The 14,881-nt window shown below is 33.3% G+C and overlaps 1 protein-coding gene across 1 annotated transcript; it reads right to left on the bottom strand.

Moving 5' to 3' along the window:
- Nucleotides 1-2,515: 2,515 nt before the first annotated feature.
- On the bottom strand, nt 2,516-14,710 carry LOC127731952 (probable 39S ribosomal protein L53, mitochondrial). The gene is made up of 3 exons (XM_052240892.1): nt 14,521-14,710; nt 7,014-7,126; nt 2,516-2,771 (listed from the first exon to the last, which is right to left on the bottom strand). The coding sequence occupies exons 1-3, from the start codon at nt 14,655-14,657 to the stop codon at nt 2,626-2,628; spliced, it is 396 nt and encodes a 131-aa protein (XP_052096852.1). The 5' UTR covers nt 14,658-14,710; the 3' UTR covers nt 2,516-2,625.
- Nucleotides 14,711-14,881: the final 171 nt, after the last annotated feature.

Below are 14,881 nucleotides of genomic sequence, written 5' to 3'. Positions count from 1 at the left end.
ACGGATCTTGTACCTGAAATCGAGTTCTATAGATCATCTGGCAAACAAGTAAAGATATAAAACTGGTTCAATCTTTCTTTGGAAACCAGTGCCAGTAACTACACCCTGTAATCTCTTATCGGATAATTAGAGCTACCATTTGATTTTTATGGGGGGGCTAGGATGAAAATTGAAAAAAATAGGCAGGACAGGAGTTTTGAGTTAAAAAAAAAAGGCAGGATGACAGTGAATGTAAAAAAAAAAAGTCAGGATAAAATAAAAAAAAAAAAGAAGGCAGGACCGAATAGAGGGAAAAATAAAAAGACAGGACAACATTTTTCATCCTAGCCACCCCCCCCCCCCCCATAAAAATCAAATGGTAGCTCCCTTAACTGTCAATGGTTTTATAAACATTGTTATTTATTATATTTCCTTGTTTACTATTTTTGCTGTTATCAGAATCAATCAACCGATTTTCTTCACTATATATTGTAAATTTTTATTCTTCAATGTTTGAAATAAAAGAATTCTTAAAAAAAAGTAGAACACTGTTTGTATTGTTTCATATCTCATTCAATTGTACCTGTCTTCATGGACATATCATTCAGAGGTCACTTATTAAATATACCTTTTAATATAAAAATAAGGAGATGTGGTATGATTGCCAATGTGCTGTCACTAAAGACCAAATAAGATGTGGTATGATTGCCAATTTTACTGTCACTAAAGACCATATAAGGAGATGTGGTATGATTGCCAATGTGCTGTCACTAAAGACCAAATGAGGAGGATGTAAAACACTACAAGTGACCATGCAGCCTTCACAGTTGATTTTACACAAACCACAGCCACATTAACCACGGATATATAGACTTTCATATTTAGTAAAAGGACAATCAGTGATTGATAAATTTGATAAGCAGGCACACCTTGTCAGACTTGGTAAATTTAATTGAAGGGTAAACAATTTGGAAAGTACCTTAATTTAGATTTGGTGAAATTCAATTTTGCCTGTGTAGTTATTCAGTGTCCTCTAATTTTCAATTTTTTTTTTACACCAGTGTCAAAAGATAAAAAGTATGGCCCAGACAGTATCATGTCACTCAAATAAATAAGTTGACCATGAGGGGAAAGGTCATGCCAAACGTTTTTTGAGGTGTCATACCCTTATTAAATATAAATAAAAATATCAAAATGTTATGGACCTGACACAACTGTTCTCCTTATTTTGGGTTATGAACTGATAAAGAACATTTAGTAAGACCATGTTACTAATATTGACAGAAGTATGCGAACTATTTTGTTATGTTCAGTTCTGTTGGTCATGGACTCAATTTTGTTAGTTTTGGACCATTTTTTCTCATTTTTGTCTCGCCTTGACGGAATCAAAAAGCGAGACATAGGTATGCTGTTTCCGGCGGCGGCGGCGTCAACAATGTATTAGTTTGTGATTAGGTCTAGTTCATGGTGAACCACTAGTGGTAGGTCAATGTTATTAGGTATGCAGTTGTATAAGCATTGGCATATCTCATTACCATGGAGATTATACGGCCCCGCCCCCTCAGTCAAGGACTATTGACTTTGAAACTTTTCATAGTTTACATGCATTAGTTTGTGATTAGGTCAATTTATGGGGAACCACTAGTGGTAGGTCAATGATATTTGGTATGCAGTTGTATAAGCATTGGCATATCTCATTACCATGGAGATTATTTGGCCCCGCCCCCTCAGCCAAGGTCTATTGACTTTGAAACTTTTCATAGTTTACATGTATTAGTTTGTGACTAGGTCAATTTATGGGGAACCATTAGTGGTAGGTCAATGTTAATTGGTGTTCAGTTGTATAAGCATTGGCATATCTCATTACCATGGAGATTATTTGGCCACCCTGATCGTGGTTCATTGACTTTGAAACTTTTACATAGTTTACAAGTTAATGTTTCTGTTTAGGTTTTTTAAAAGGGAACGACTTATAATAAGTCAATGGTATTTGGTATGCAGTTGTATTAGCATTGGCACATCTCATTCCATGGAGATTGTTTAGCCATGTACCTTCAGTCTAGTATTTTCTAGATTGATATCCTTATTAGTCCCCTATCAACGAAGTCGAAGGGGACTTTATGTTTGCATTCCGTTCGTCTGTCCATCCGTCAGTTAGGCAAATCAGTTTTCCGCACTTTTTTTCTTCATGCTTGAAGATACTGATTTGATATTTGGTGTATTGTTTTATCATGACAAGTTACAGATCAAGTTTGAATTTTGTTACGGTCTGATGATTTTGTGCTGAGTTATGGACCTTGGACTTAGAAAATTCACTCAAATATTCAGTTTTCTGCACTTTTTTTTGTCATGCTTGATGATATTGACTAGATATTTGTTATATAGTTTACACCATGACAAGTTATAGATCAAGTTAGAATTTTGTTCCAATACAATGAATTTTTAACTGGTAGGGGACTATGTATTGCCATGCAATACTCACAAAATGCTCATTTGTAATTCCTTTTTTCTTTATGAAAAAAAAAAACCCAACACCTTATGTTAATATTTTATATACATTATTTATATTCATAAAACTATTACATTTCCTCACAGATTCACACACACACACACACACACACACACACAATTAAGACAAAATATTGATCATTTGTTTCTCTTCTTTGCCTTTGTCATCACTACAACTTTTTCATTCTTTTTAGGGTCTTTTTCATCACTAAATTCATGTAGTCTTTGTAAAATGTCTAAAGTGGTTAATTCAGATGTCTTAAACTTGACTTTGTGGTCATCAACTGAAAAGAGAGATTCATACGCAACTAAGTACTACTTTCTACAACGTGTATAATTTTTAGAGCTATTTTCCTAATGATTGTAGTATAAAGGTTTGATTGGCTTGCTTTGTTTGTATAAATGTTTGCTTAAGCATTGTAATTAAGATTGACATCTGCAATCAATAGATAGGTGGGGCTTCAGCTTGTAAACATTATACAAAATGTACTTAAATGTTATTGGATGTTAAGTATAATGCAGCGTGTAATGTATACAAGCTGAAGCCCTCCTAATCTATTAATTGCAGATGTCAATCTTAATTACAATGCTTGAGCAAACATTTATACAAACAAAGCAAGTAAGCCAACCAAACCTTTCAACTGCATTAGGAAAATAGCTCTAATGATCTGGTTACCTTGACATTATCTGGTAAATTAAATATCTAAGTTTGTATCATTTATTAATTGCTTTACACAGGCATGGATAGGATCTAAACAATGATCAGCTCCGTGCACTTTGTCGTGTGTACTCACAATACACAGGTAATGAAAAGGTTGAAATCTAGCTAAAACCAACTAGTGACTATTGGGAATCAATTGCAATTTGTGCAATTTTACCCACAAAAACAGGAACTGTATTGAAAGAGAATGTGACATGACATACTTTTCTACCATTATGATTTCTGTTTGACAGCAAGCTGTCATGTAAAGCTTTGTTCAACACCAAAAGTACTAATAAAAAGACCAGCAGATTCAATCTATTGTAAATTCAGAAATTAATGCAAATCCTTGACCACTGGGAAAAATGTAAAATCAAATTTTTGCGATTGCAAAATATTTTTGAAGGAAAATTAATACAGATATAATGAATGCGACTTTTTGTTATTGCAAGCATTTTTTTGCATTAATAAAATCATTGCAATAATTTCAGAATTTACGGTATTTAAATCTAGCCAGAGATTAACCTATCCTCAAATGAATCAGTGTAATTAAGTCCTCATTGAATCACCCTGTAAAATGTTAGAATAAATTAATACAGCTTTTTGTTTTATGGAAATACAAATAGCCAAGTCACATGATTTTCATATTGGACACTTATTTTTTTATTGTGTTTGTTGATAGGCATTATATCCAACATATAGATGAACCTTTCATTATAACAAGTTTATACTGTAAATTCAAAAACCAATTGCAGGCCTTTATTAATGCCAATCCCTGATGTATATTGCTGGTAAAATTTTAAGACCAAATGACATCGCAATTATATTCATCAATTTTGCTAAGTTGTTTGTTTGTTTGTTCTTGTCTATGTTGTTTGTCTGTTCTTGTCTATGTTGTGTGTCTGTTCTTGCCTATGTTGTGTGTCTGTTCTTTTCTATGGTGTGTGCCTGTTCTTGATTAAGTTGTTTGTCTGTTCTTGTCTATGTTGTGTGTCTGTTCTTGTCTATGTTGTTTGTCTGTTCTTGTCTATGTTGTTTGTCTGTTCTTGTCTTAGTTGTTTGTCTGTTCTTTTCTATGTTGTTTGTTTGTTCTTGTCTATGTTGTGTGTCTGTTCTTGTCTATGTTGTGTGTCTGTTCTTGTCTATGTTGTGTGTCTGTTCTTGACTAAGTTGTGTGTCTGTTCTTGTCTATGTTGTGTGCCTGTTCTTGTCTATGTTGTGTGTCTGTTCTTGACTAAGTTGTTTGTCTGTTCTTGTCTATGTTGTGTGTCTGTTCTTGTCTATGTTGTTTGTTTGTTCTTGTCTATGTTGTGTGTCTGTTCTTGTCTATGTTGTGTGTCTGTTCTGGACTAAGTTGTTTGTCTGTTCTTGTCTATGTTGAGTGTCTATTCTTGTCTATGTTGTGTGTCTGTTCTTGTCTGTTGTGTGTCTGTTCTTGTCTATGTTGTGTGTCTGTTCTTGCCTATGTTGTGGGTCTGTTCTAATCTATGTTGTTTGTCTGTTCTTGTCTATGTTGTGTTTCTGTTCTTGTCTATGTTGTGTGTCTGTCCTTGCCTATGTTTTGTGTCTGTTCTTGCCAATGTTGTGTGTCTGTTCTAATTTATGTTGTTTGTCTGTTCTTTTCTATGGTGTGTACCTGTTCTTGACTAAGTTGTGTGTCTGTTCTTGTCTATGTTGTGTGTCTGTTCTTGTCTATGTTGTGTGTCTGTTCTGGACTAAGTTGTTTGTCTGTTCTTGTCTATGTTGTGTGTCTATTCTTGTCTATGTTGTGTGTCTGTTCTTGTCTGTTGTGTGTCTGTTCTTGTCTATGTTTTGTGTCTGTTCTTGCCTATGTTGTGGGTCTGTTCTAATCTATGTTGTTTGTCTGTTCTTGTCTATGTTGTGTGTCTGTTCTTGTCTATGTTGTTTGTCTGTTCTTGTCTATGTTGTTTGTCTGTTCTTGTCTATGTTGTTTGTCTGTGCTTGTCTATGTTGTTAATCTGTTCTTGTCTATGTTGTTTGTCTGTTCTCGTCTATGTTGTTTGTCTGTGCTTGTCTATGTTGTTTGTCTGTGCTTGTCTATTTTGTTTGTCTGTTCTTGTCTATGTTGTGTGTCTGTTCTTGTCTATGTTGTGTGTCTGTTCTTGCCTATGTTGTGTGTCTGTTCTAATCTATGTTGTTTGTCTGTTCTTTTCTATGGTGTGTTCCTGTTCTTGATTAAGTTGTGTGTCTGTTCTTGTCTATGTTGTTTGTCTGTTCTTGTCTTAGTTGTTTGTCTGTTCTTGACTAAGTTGTTTGTCTGTTCTTGTCTATGTTGTGTGTCTGTTCTTGTCTATGTTGTGTGTCTGTGCTTGTCTACATTTTGTGTCTGTTCTTGTCTATGTTGTGTGTCTGTTGTTGTCTATGTTGTGTGTCTGTTGTTGTCTATGTTGTGTATCTGTTCTTGTCTATGTTGTGTGTCTGTTCTTGTCTATGTTGTTTGTCTGTTCTTGTCTTTTTTGTTTGTCTGTTCTTGTCTATGTTGTGTGTCTGTTCTTGACTAAGTTGTGTGTCTGTTTTTGTCTATGTTGTGTGTCTGTTCTTGTCTATGTTGTGTGTCTGTTCTTGACTAAGTTGTGTGTCTGTTCTTGACTAAGTTGTGAGTCTTTTCTTGTCTATGTTGTGTGTCTGTCCTTGTCTATGTTGTGAGTCTGTTCTTGTCTATGTTGTTTGTCCATACTTGTCTATGTTGTTTGTCTGTTCTTGTCTATTTTGTTTGTCTGTTCTTGTCTATGTTGTGTGTCTGTTCTTGACTAAGTTGTTTGTTTGTTCTTGTCTACATTGTGTATCTGTTCTTGACTAAGTTGTGAGTCTTTTCTTGTCTATGTTGTTTGTCTATACTTGTCTATGTTGTTTGTCTGTTCTTGTCTATGTTGTGTGTCTGTTCTTGACTAAGTTGTGTGTCTGTTCTTGACTAAGTTGTGAGTCTTTTCTTGTCTATGTTGTTTGTCTATATTTGTCTAAGTTGTGTGTCTGTTCTTGTCTATGTTGTGAGTCTGTTCTTGTCTATGTTGTTTGTCTATACTTGTCTATGTTGTTTGTCTGTTCTTGTCTATGTTGTGTGTCTGTTCTTGACTATGTTGTATGTCTGTTCTTGTCTATGTTGTGTGTCTGTTCTTGACTATGTTGTTTGACTGTTCTTGTCTATGTAGTGTGTCTGTTCTTGACTATGTTGTTTGTCTGTTCTTGTCTATGTTGTGTGTCTGTTCTTGACTATGTTGTTTGTCTGTTCTTGTCTATGTTATTTGTCTATTCTTGTCTATGTTGTGTGTCTGTTCTTGACTATGTTGTTTGTCTGTTCTTGACTGTTGTTCGTCCTTTTTGACTATGTTGTGTGTCTGTTCTTAACTATTTTTATGTGTCTGTTCTTTTCTTCTAGCCATAGAGTTGTCTGTCCTTCCAACACTTTACATGCTCAAGGGTAACATGATTTATTTTGTTCATGTTGTTAGTTGTAATTGGCTTTGAACTAGCTTTCAGTAACTGCAAGTACTCTTAAATTGACGTTTTGTGTCTTTAGTCTTTTTGTTAGTTTTTGTGCTTTGTGTTAACCTGATGAGTCAAACCTTTTTCAACTGATTTTTATAGTTTGTTATTTTTATTGGACAGCATGTTGATCTTTTTTCTTATTTTAAATTATTGTGTTGTTAGGTTGCTGACTTACCCCTTCTTTCTTTTTCTTATATTTACTGTGGATTCATTTATTTTTGTGTATACCAATTTTTCATGGATTGAGGAAAAATTGCATTTTTGTGGTTTTCATAAAATAATAAATCCACAGCACTCTACCTTAATATTTTATACTCACTAAATGCTATGTTGATCTCGGGATCACAGCGATTAGATTTTACATCAACTTTTGTTGCACAGTTCAAGTTTGTCTTTAGTATACGTGCCTGTTTTATCAGGAATAAACACTCTCTGAAAAATATGTTATTTCATAATTATGACCATTGATGTAAAAACAATAAAACTTGATTTATCATTCCAATGAAGTCTTCAACCTTTTAACCTTATAGTCACCATTTGTGTGCCCCTGCACTCAATGGTTGGGACTTATCAGGGCCTTTCCTGGTCCTTCTAGGAATTCTATTTTACCTACAATTTGGAATTTGTTATCAATGTTTTATTGGTACACTACAGCTCTGATCACATTTATCAGTATCAATATTTTTTCAATCTGATGAGTTAAACTTAAGCCTTTTTACTTTAAATCTTTACAGTGCATTAATTTGTGTTGTAACATCAAACACAGCTCCAGGTTAGGGGAATATTGAGTGCTCAGAAACATTTTTGAAGACAGCCAAATTTTTCATGTGCCTGACCCAAGTCAGGAGGCTATAATTCATTGGTTGTCGCTGGTTTCTGTTTACCATATTTGGTTTTTGTAAATGGCAAACTAGATTGGAATCTCTGTTCCTAGCTGATAAACTGTAGGACTGTAAGGGCTATAGATGTTCTGCTCAAAGAATTGAAAGATATAACAACTCTCAAAGAGCTTGTGTAGCTCACCTGTATCTACTGAGGTTTTGGAAATCATGTAAAATTAATATCATAATAAATAGTATAAGATACACTAATAATGATTGATGCCAAGTTTGGTTTAATTTGGCCCAGTAGTTAAATTTAAAGCAGGTCATCCCATTGTAGTTTTACAATAGTAACTGAAGACCCCTTATCATTATCAAAATTAGTTTTCAAGTTGTGACCATTTGAAATTGTTTTTTTACAATTTTCCCATAGACTTCTATAGTCATGATAGTAAACCCCTATGTTCTACTCTAAGCTGCCATGTTGGTTGGATGACAGCGTCATCGGATACATTTTTCAATCAAGATACCCTATTGAAAATTGTGGCTAAGTTTAATTCTATTTGGCAGTCGAATCAGTACAGTAGATTACCGGTAAGTGGAAAAGATTTTTGTAAAAGATTACAAAAATTTACGAAAAATTGTTAGAAATTGACTATAAAGGGCAATAACTCCTTAAGAGGTCAACTGACAATTTTGGTCATATTGACTTATTTGTAGATCGTACTTTGCTGAACACTATTGCTGTTTACAGTTTATCTCTATCTATAATAATATTCAAGATAATAAGCAAAAACTGCAAAATTTCTTTAAAATTACCAATTCAGGGGCAGCAACCCAACAACGGGTTATTTGATTCGTCTGAAAATTTCAGGGTGGATCAATCTAAACCTGATGCACATGTTTACCCACATCAGATTTGCTCTAAATGCTTTTAATAATATTAATAGTTTCAGAGATATAAGCCAAAAACTGCATTTTACCCCTATGTTCTATTTTTAGCCATGTCGGCCATGTTGGTTGGCAGGCGGCGTCATCGTACACATCTTTTTAACTAGATACCCTAATGATGATTGTGGCCATGTTTGGTTAAATTTGTCTCAGTAGTTTCAGAGGAGAAGATTTTTGTAAAAGATTACAAAAATTTAAGAAAAATTGTTAAAAATTGACTATAAAGGATAATAACCCCTTAAGGGGTCAATTGACCATTTTGGTCAAGTCGACTTATTTGTAGATCTTACTTTGCTGTACATTATTGCCGGTTTACAGTTTATCCCTATCTATAATAATAATCAAGATAATAACCAAAAACTTAAAAATTTCCTTAAAATTACCAAATTCAGGGGCAGCAACCCAACAGCAGGTTGTCTGATTCGTCTGAAAATATCAGGGCGGATAGATCTCAACCTGATAAACATTTTTACAAATTAGCGAAACCTAGATGTAACACTTCTTTTCGTTTAAGACATTTTTCACAACGTATTATAAATGACTGGAATAACCTACCAGTTGAAGTAATTTCTTCAAAAACTGTGGAAGCTTTTAAAATTAGTATAGACCGTCATTGGGAGTCAGTAATGTATCAGTTAAGTAACTAATGAGGACACAAATAGTTTTTCTATAACTTTTGTGTGAAATATTGCACCAAACCATGCAGGATTGATGGTTGTATCAGTTTTAAAAGTGTACCAAAATAAGGTCACTGGTGGGCTAAAAAGGATAAGATCCTTCCATATGAGCCCCACAATGATCTTACAGGTATGTATTAACTAGTAAACAATCAGGTATCCATAATCCAGAAATGTTGTAAACAAAACATTTGTGCCTTTCAATTAATTATTTGTACTTTACATCATTTACCCCTATCAAAAATTTAAAACATTTCTATAGTAGATTATATATTCCGGTCTACTTGTCCTTAGAACCAGTACATGTATATCCAGTACTGTCAGAATTAGCTGTATGGATATAAGAAGATGTGGTATGAGTGCCAATGAGACAACTCTCCATCCAAGTCACAATTTGTAAAAGTAAACCATTATACATGTAGGTCAAAGTACGGTCTTCAACACGGAGCCTTGGATCACACCGAACAGCAAGCTAATTAAAAGGGCCCCAAAAATTACTAGTGTAAAACCATTCAAACAGGAAAACCAAAGGTCTAATCTATATAAACTAGAGGCTCTCAAGAGCCTGTGTCGCTCACCTGTATTTACTGATGCTTTGGAAATCATGTAAAATAAGGTTAAAATCATAATCAATAGTATTAGATATTAGATATTATAATGATATCTAAGATAATAACAAAAACACTGCAAAATTTCCCCGTAAAATTACTAACTCGGGGGCAGCAACCCAACAACGGGTTGTCAGATTCGTCTGAAAATTTCAGGGCAGATAAATTTAAATCTGATGAACATTTTTGCCACCTGTCGGATTTGCTCTAAATGCTTTAGTTTCAGAGATATAAACCAAAAACTGCATTTTACCCCTATGTTCTACGTTTAACCATGTCGGCCATGATGGTTGGAAGGCGGGGTCATCGGACTTATTTTTTAAACTAGATACCCTAATAATGATTAAGGCCAAGTATGGTTAAATTTGTCTCAGTAGTTTCAGAGAAGAAAATTTTTGTAAAAGATTACAAAAATTAACGAAAAATTGTTAAAAATTGACTTTAAAGGGCAATTACTCCTAAAGGGGTTGACTGACAATTTTGGTCATGACGACTTATTTGTAGATCTTACTTTGCTGAACATTAATGCTGTTTACAGTTTATCTCTATCTATAATAATATTCACGATAATAACCAAAAACTGCAAAATTTACTTAAAATTACCAATTCAGGGGCAGCAACCCAACAACGGGTTGTTAGATTTGTCTGAAAATTTCAGGGCAGATAGATCTTGACCTGATAATCAGTTTTACCCTGTCAGATTTACGCTAAATTCTTTGGTTTCAGAGATATAAGCCAAAATCTACATTTTAACCCTATGTTCTATTTTTGTCGAGCCTTCGACTTTTGTCGAAAAAGCGAGACATAGCGATCCTACATTCCGTCGGCGTCTGCGTCGTCGTCGTCGTCGGCGGCGTCCACAAATATTCACTCTGTGGTTAAAGTTTTTGAAATTTTAATAACTTTCTTAAACTATCCTGGATTTCTACCAAACTTAGACATAAGCTTGTTTATGATCATAAGATTATATTCAAAAGTAAATTTTGTAAAAAAAAAATTCCATTTTTTCCGTATTTTACTTATAAGTGGACTTAGTTTTCTGCCAGGAAACATTACATTCACTCTGTGGTTAAAGTTTTTGAAATTTTTATAACTTTCTTAAACTATCCTGGATTTCTACCAAACTTGGAAAGAAGCTTGTTTATGATCATAAGATAGTATCCAGAAGTAAATTTTGTAAAATAAAAATTCCATTTTTCCGTATTTTACTTATAAATGGACTTAGTTTTTCTGCCAGTTAACATTACATTCACTCTGTGGTTAAAGTTTTTAAAATTTTAACAACTTTCTTAAACTATCCTGGATTTGTACCACACTTTGACAGAAGCTTGTTTATGATCAAAAGCTAGTATCTAGAAGGAAATTTTGATAAAATTTTGTTCCATTTTTTCTGTATTTTACTTATGAATGGACTTAGTTTTTCTTCCAGTCAACATTACATACATTCTGCAGTTTAAGTTTTTAAAACATTTATTAGATTCATAAATTATCCTGGATTTTTACCAAACTTGGACAGAAGCTACTTACAATCAAAACATAGTAAAGAGGGGAATATTTTTATTAATTTTTTTTCCTCATTTTTGTTGAGCCTGCGATTAACACCAAAAGTAGGCGAGACACTGGGTTCCGCAGAACCCTTACGAATTTTTAGCCATATCAGCCATCTTGGACGGTTGGCGGGGTCATTGGACACATTTTTTAAACTAGATACCCTAATGATGATTGTGGCCAAGTAAAATTTGGCCCAGTGGTTTCAGAGGAGAAGATTTTTGTAAACGCTAACGACGACGGACGCCAAGTGATGAGAAAATCTCACTTGGCCCTTTGGGCCAGGTGAGCTAAAAATGAGAAACACTTATGAACCACATCAACAAACGACAACCACTGAACATCAGGTTCCTGACTTAGGACAGGTGCAAACAAAAGCAGCCGGTATAGGACCACCGGTACCTCGAATGACTGAATAACACCGTTATTATCCAAATAACACTTGTAATGAACAAATAACACTTGAAATTTTAATATTAGCACATATTAGTGACATTTAAACATTGATTATTAAATAATATCATATTATAAGTGTATTTTATAACTTAAAAATGATTTACAGAAAGCAGGTAAGTTCATAAAGATCATTATAAATATAGTGTGTACATCCAACATGGCGACCAAGGAAAACACAATGGGAAGAATAAAAGAATGATTGCATATGCATTCAAAGGGAAATGCTATGAAAATAAAGTATTTAATAATGTACTGTATACAGTCAGGGGTACTACTTAAACAGGTGATTTCATAATCACCTATTTCAGTGATTTGATAAATTCAGTTATCACCTATTTAAGTGATTTTGATGTTTCCTTTGATCTTCAAATGCTAATTTCATTGATTTTCCATATTTTGACAAACTTTTCTATAATTTTCCTACATAGAACTAATTATTCCTTTCTTTTGTATATCAATTTCACCAGTGAAGTTAGTGCGCTAAAGCTTTTAAAAGTACCCTTGGGAATTTTTCTATAATCAAATATTCATTAACTACTCTTACTATCAGACAAAGGTCAACAATATTAGGTAACCTCATTGGTTTTCTTTAGAGTTATAATGATATACTTCAAGGTTATGTCCTGATCTACAAATTATTCCAGTTTTTGCATATTTTAAATCAACTGTCAAAACTGAAAGGCTAATCAAGCAAAAGACAATTTCTGCATGTACATAGTTGATTTTTCAATGGAATTCTTGTCTTTTTACCAATAAAAAAATCAAGCTTGTGGGAAAAGTATCAAGAAAATGTTATAAACACTTGTTGAAGTGATTACATTTTAACTTCTCAAATTACTTGTTTCAGTGATTTTAAAAAGTCTGTGTCTATTTTTGTGAAAATTTTTAATATTTCACAGCCAAAATCACTTGAAAAAGTGATTCTGAAATCACTTGTTTAAGTAGTACCCCTGACTGGTATATACAGAGTATTGTCCAATAATTGTTTTTCAATAAGGGTTTGAAAAGTTAACAAGTACATCAAAGCCATGCAATTACTCTAATCACCTATAAGTTTTCTTAACGATTTACTCAATATATATGCTTTCTGTAAACAGTCAAGGATATAACTCTATAGGGTTATTAGAGAAAAATAACATATGCTTGTTATTGTGGACAAAATCATCAAAGAACTGTGATAACATATGTATGTTACATGTTTCAAAGGGACAATATACATCATTTGTTTTGTTAAAATGTATACAAGTTCTATTGATATTACTACTGTCTTTATGTATACTTAACTATAGAAAGATATAACAGTTCATAGTTTGCCAATCATGCATATCACACCTGTTATTACAGAACAAATATGCCTGTAATAACTAAAGGGTGTTATTATAGCTTCTCTACATCACTTCAAAGCATATGCTCAGACATAGATCATGCTCAATTACAATGTATTTTTATTTACTGTAAGAAGTAACGATCAGAGCATGTAATGAGGTTCTGTGCAAGCTTCCCAGTAATTCCCAAGTGTCTCATTTAATAAGTTACATGCCTTTAATAACTAAGCCTTGTTATTACAGCTAAGTTAATCACTTAAAAGCCTTGTCTCATTGATTTACCATGGTTAATGAAAAATGTATTAATCTAAATTAATAGTTAGTTATCAAGGCTATGCATTTAGTTTCTGTGCAAAGTTTCATGAGTTCCCTAGAGCCCACTAAAATAAAAATATTTATGATTTATTTTACAAATAACAAACATATATGTTATTACAGATTTAGTAAATTTAAGGATTAAAGAGTAGACAACTCATAAAAGTATCTGTAATAACACATGCAAGTTATGTTCTGTAATAACCCTATAGAGTTATATCCCTGACTGGTAAATCATTTTTTAAGTTATAAAATACACTTATAATATAATATTATTTAATAATCAATGTTTAAATGTCACTAATATGTGCTAATATTAAAATTTCAAGTGTTATTCGGTCATTACAAGTGTAATTTGGATAATGACGGTGTTATTCGGTCATTCGTGTTACCCAGGTCAGGAATAACCACCAATTGGTGGATTATACCTCAATTGACGTATAATCCACCAATTGACATATATTGGTATAGACCAATTGACGTATAATGCAAGTTTTTTTGTTATAAAATGCTAGTGTGAGATAGGAGCATCATTTTGCAACTTACAACCTATTTTATGACCATTATTGAGTCCTCCGAAAGTTTCAGTTTTGTCAAAGCCTGCTGCATCTCTCGAGAATGCATGTGTACAACAATTCTTTTGTTGAAACATCTGTACTATTGACCATGATTGACTTTTAATAATGAAAGTCAAGTATTAACAAAGAGCTCCATTCACCTGTGGAGTTGTACTCATAATCACATGACTGCAGACAGTATTGATGTCCATTGACAGGTGATTAGTGGTAAATTTGCCAATCAAGAATTGACACAAGATAACAATAGAAGAAACTGTAAATACAATTATTGATTAAAAGCAATATGTTATGTCACTATACTAAACTAGGAATGTTTGATATGTTTTCATACAATAATATGGTTTTAAGAAAACAATGCTCCATTTTGGTTGAATAATTTGCTTTGAAAAACAAAGAATTATACGTCAATTGGTCTATACCATTATATGTCAATTGGTGGATTATACGTCAATTGAGGTATAATCCACCAATTGGTGGTTATTCCTGACCTGTTACCCTAGGACCACTTGACCTGTCAGTGTGTATCGATAGTGTTTCATCAAATCACCTCATCGATCTGATATTTGGATGGTATGGGTCAAAGGTGAACTTTATAGACTTCATTGATCTCAGGTGAAACGCTTCTAAAGTTTTCTTCATGGGATTTATAACACGACTATAACCAGCTCTTGTTAACCCTGCCATGCTTAGACTTCTTCATAAGGTACAAGTCAAAGATCTTCCAAATGACTGTACAATTTTCGGAACTTATCTAAACATCGGAGTCTACAGCATATGGAGCTGCTGTAGAACTATTGTAAATACCACTAATTACCTTATTAGATTAAACAATAAACACACTACAACGGACTGAAATTGTTAATAACTTGTTTTCAGATTAGCCTGGACTATTAAATCAAAAGTATTGG

Source organism: Mytilus californianus, unplaced genomic scaffold, assembly GCF_021869535.1.
Source record: "Mytilus californianus isolate M0D057914Y unplaced genomic scaffold, xbMytCali1.0.p SCAF_21, whole genome shotgun sequence".
Classification (NCBI taxonomy): Eukaryota; Metazoa; Mollusca; class Bivalvia; order Mytilida; family Mytilidae; genus Mytilus; species Mytilus californianus.
Note: the sequence above shows the minus strand (reverse complement) of the source record. Positions and strands in the feature narration are given on the sequence as shown.

Excerpts from the sequence above, each read along its gene's own strand:
- LOC127731952 (XM_052240892.1), bottom strand. The coding sequence starts at position 14,657 with ATGGCAGGGTTAACAAGAGCTGGTTATAGTCGTGTTATAAATCCCATG. Across the intron at positions 7,127-14,520 it reads CCAAATATCAGATCGATGAG|AGAGTGTTTATTCCTGATAA; the intron begins GTGATTTGATGA and ends CATATTTTTCAG. Across the intron at positions 2,772-7,013 it reads CGAGATCAACATAGCATTTA|TTGATGACCACAAAGTCAAG; the intron begins GTGAGTATAAAA and ends CTCTCTTTTCAG.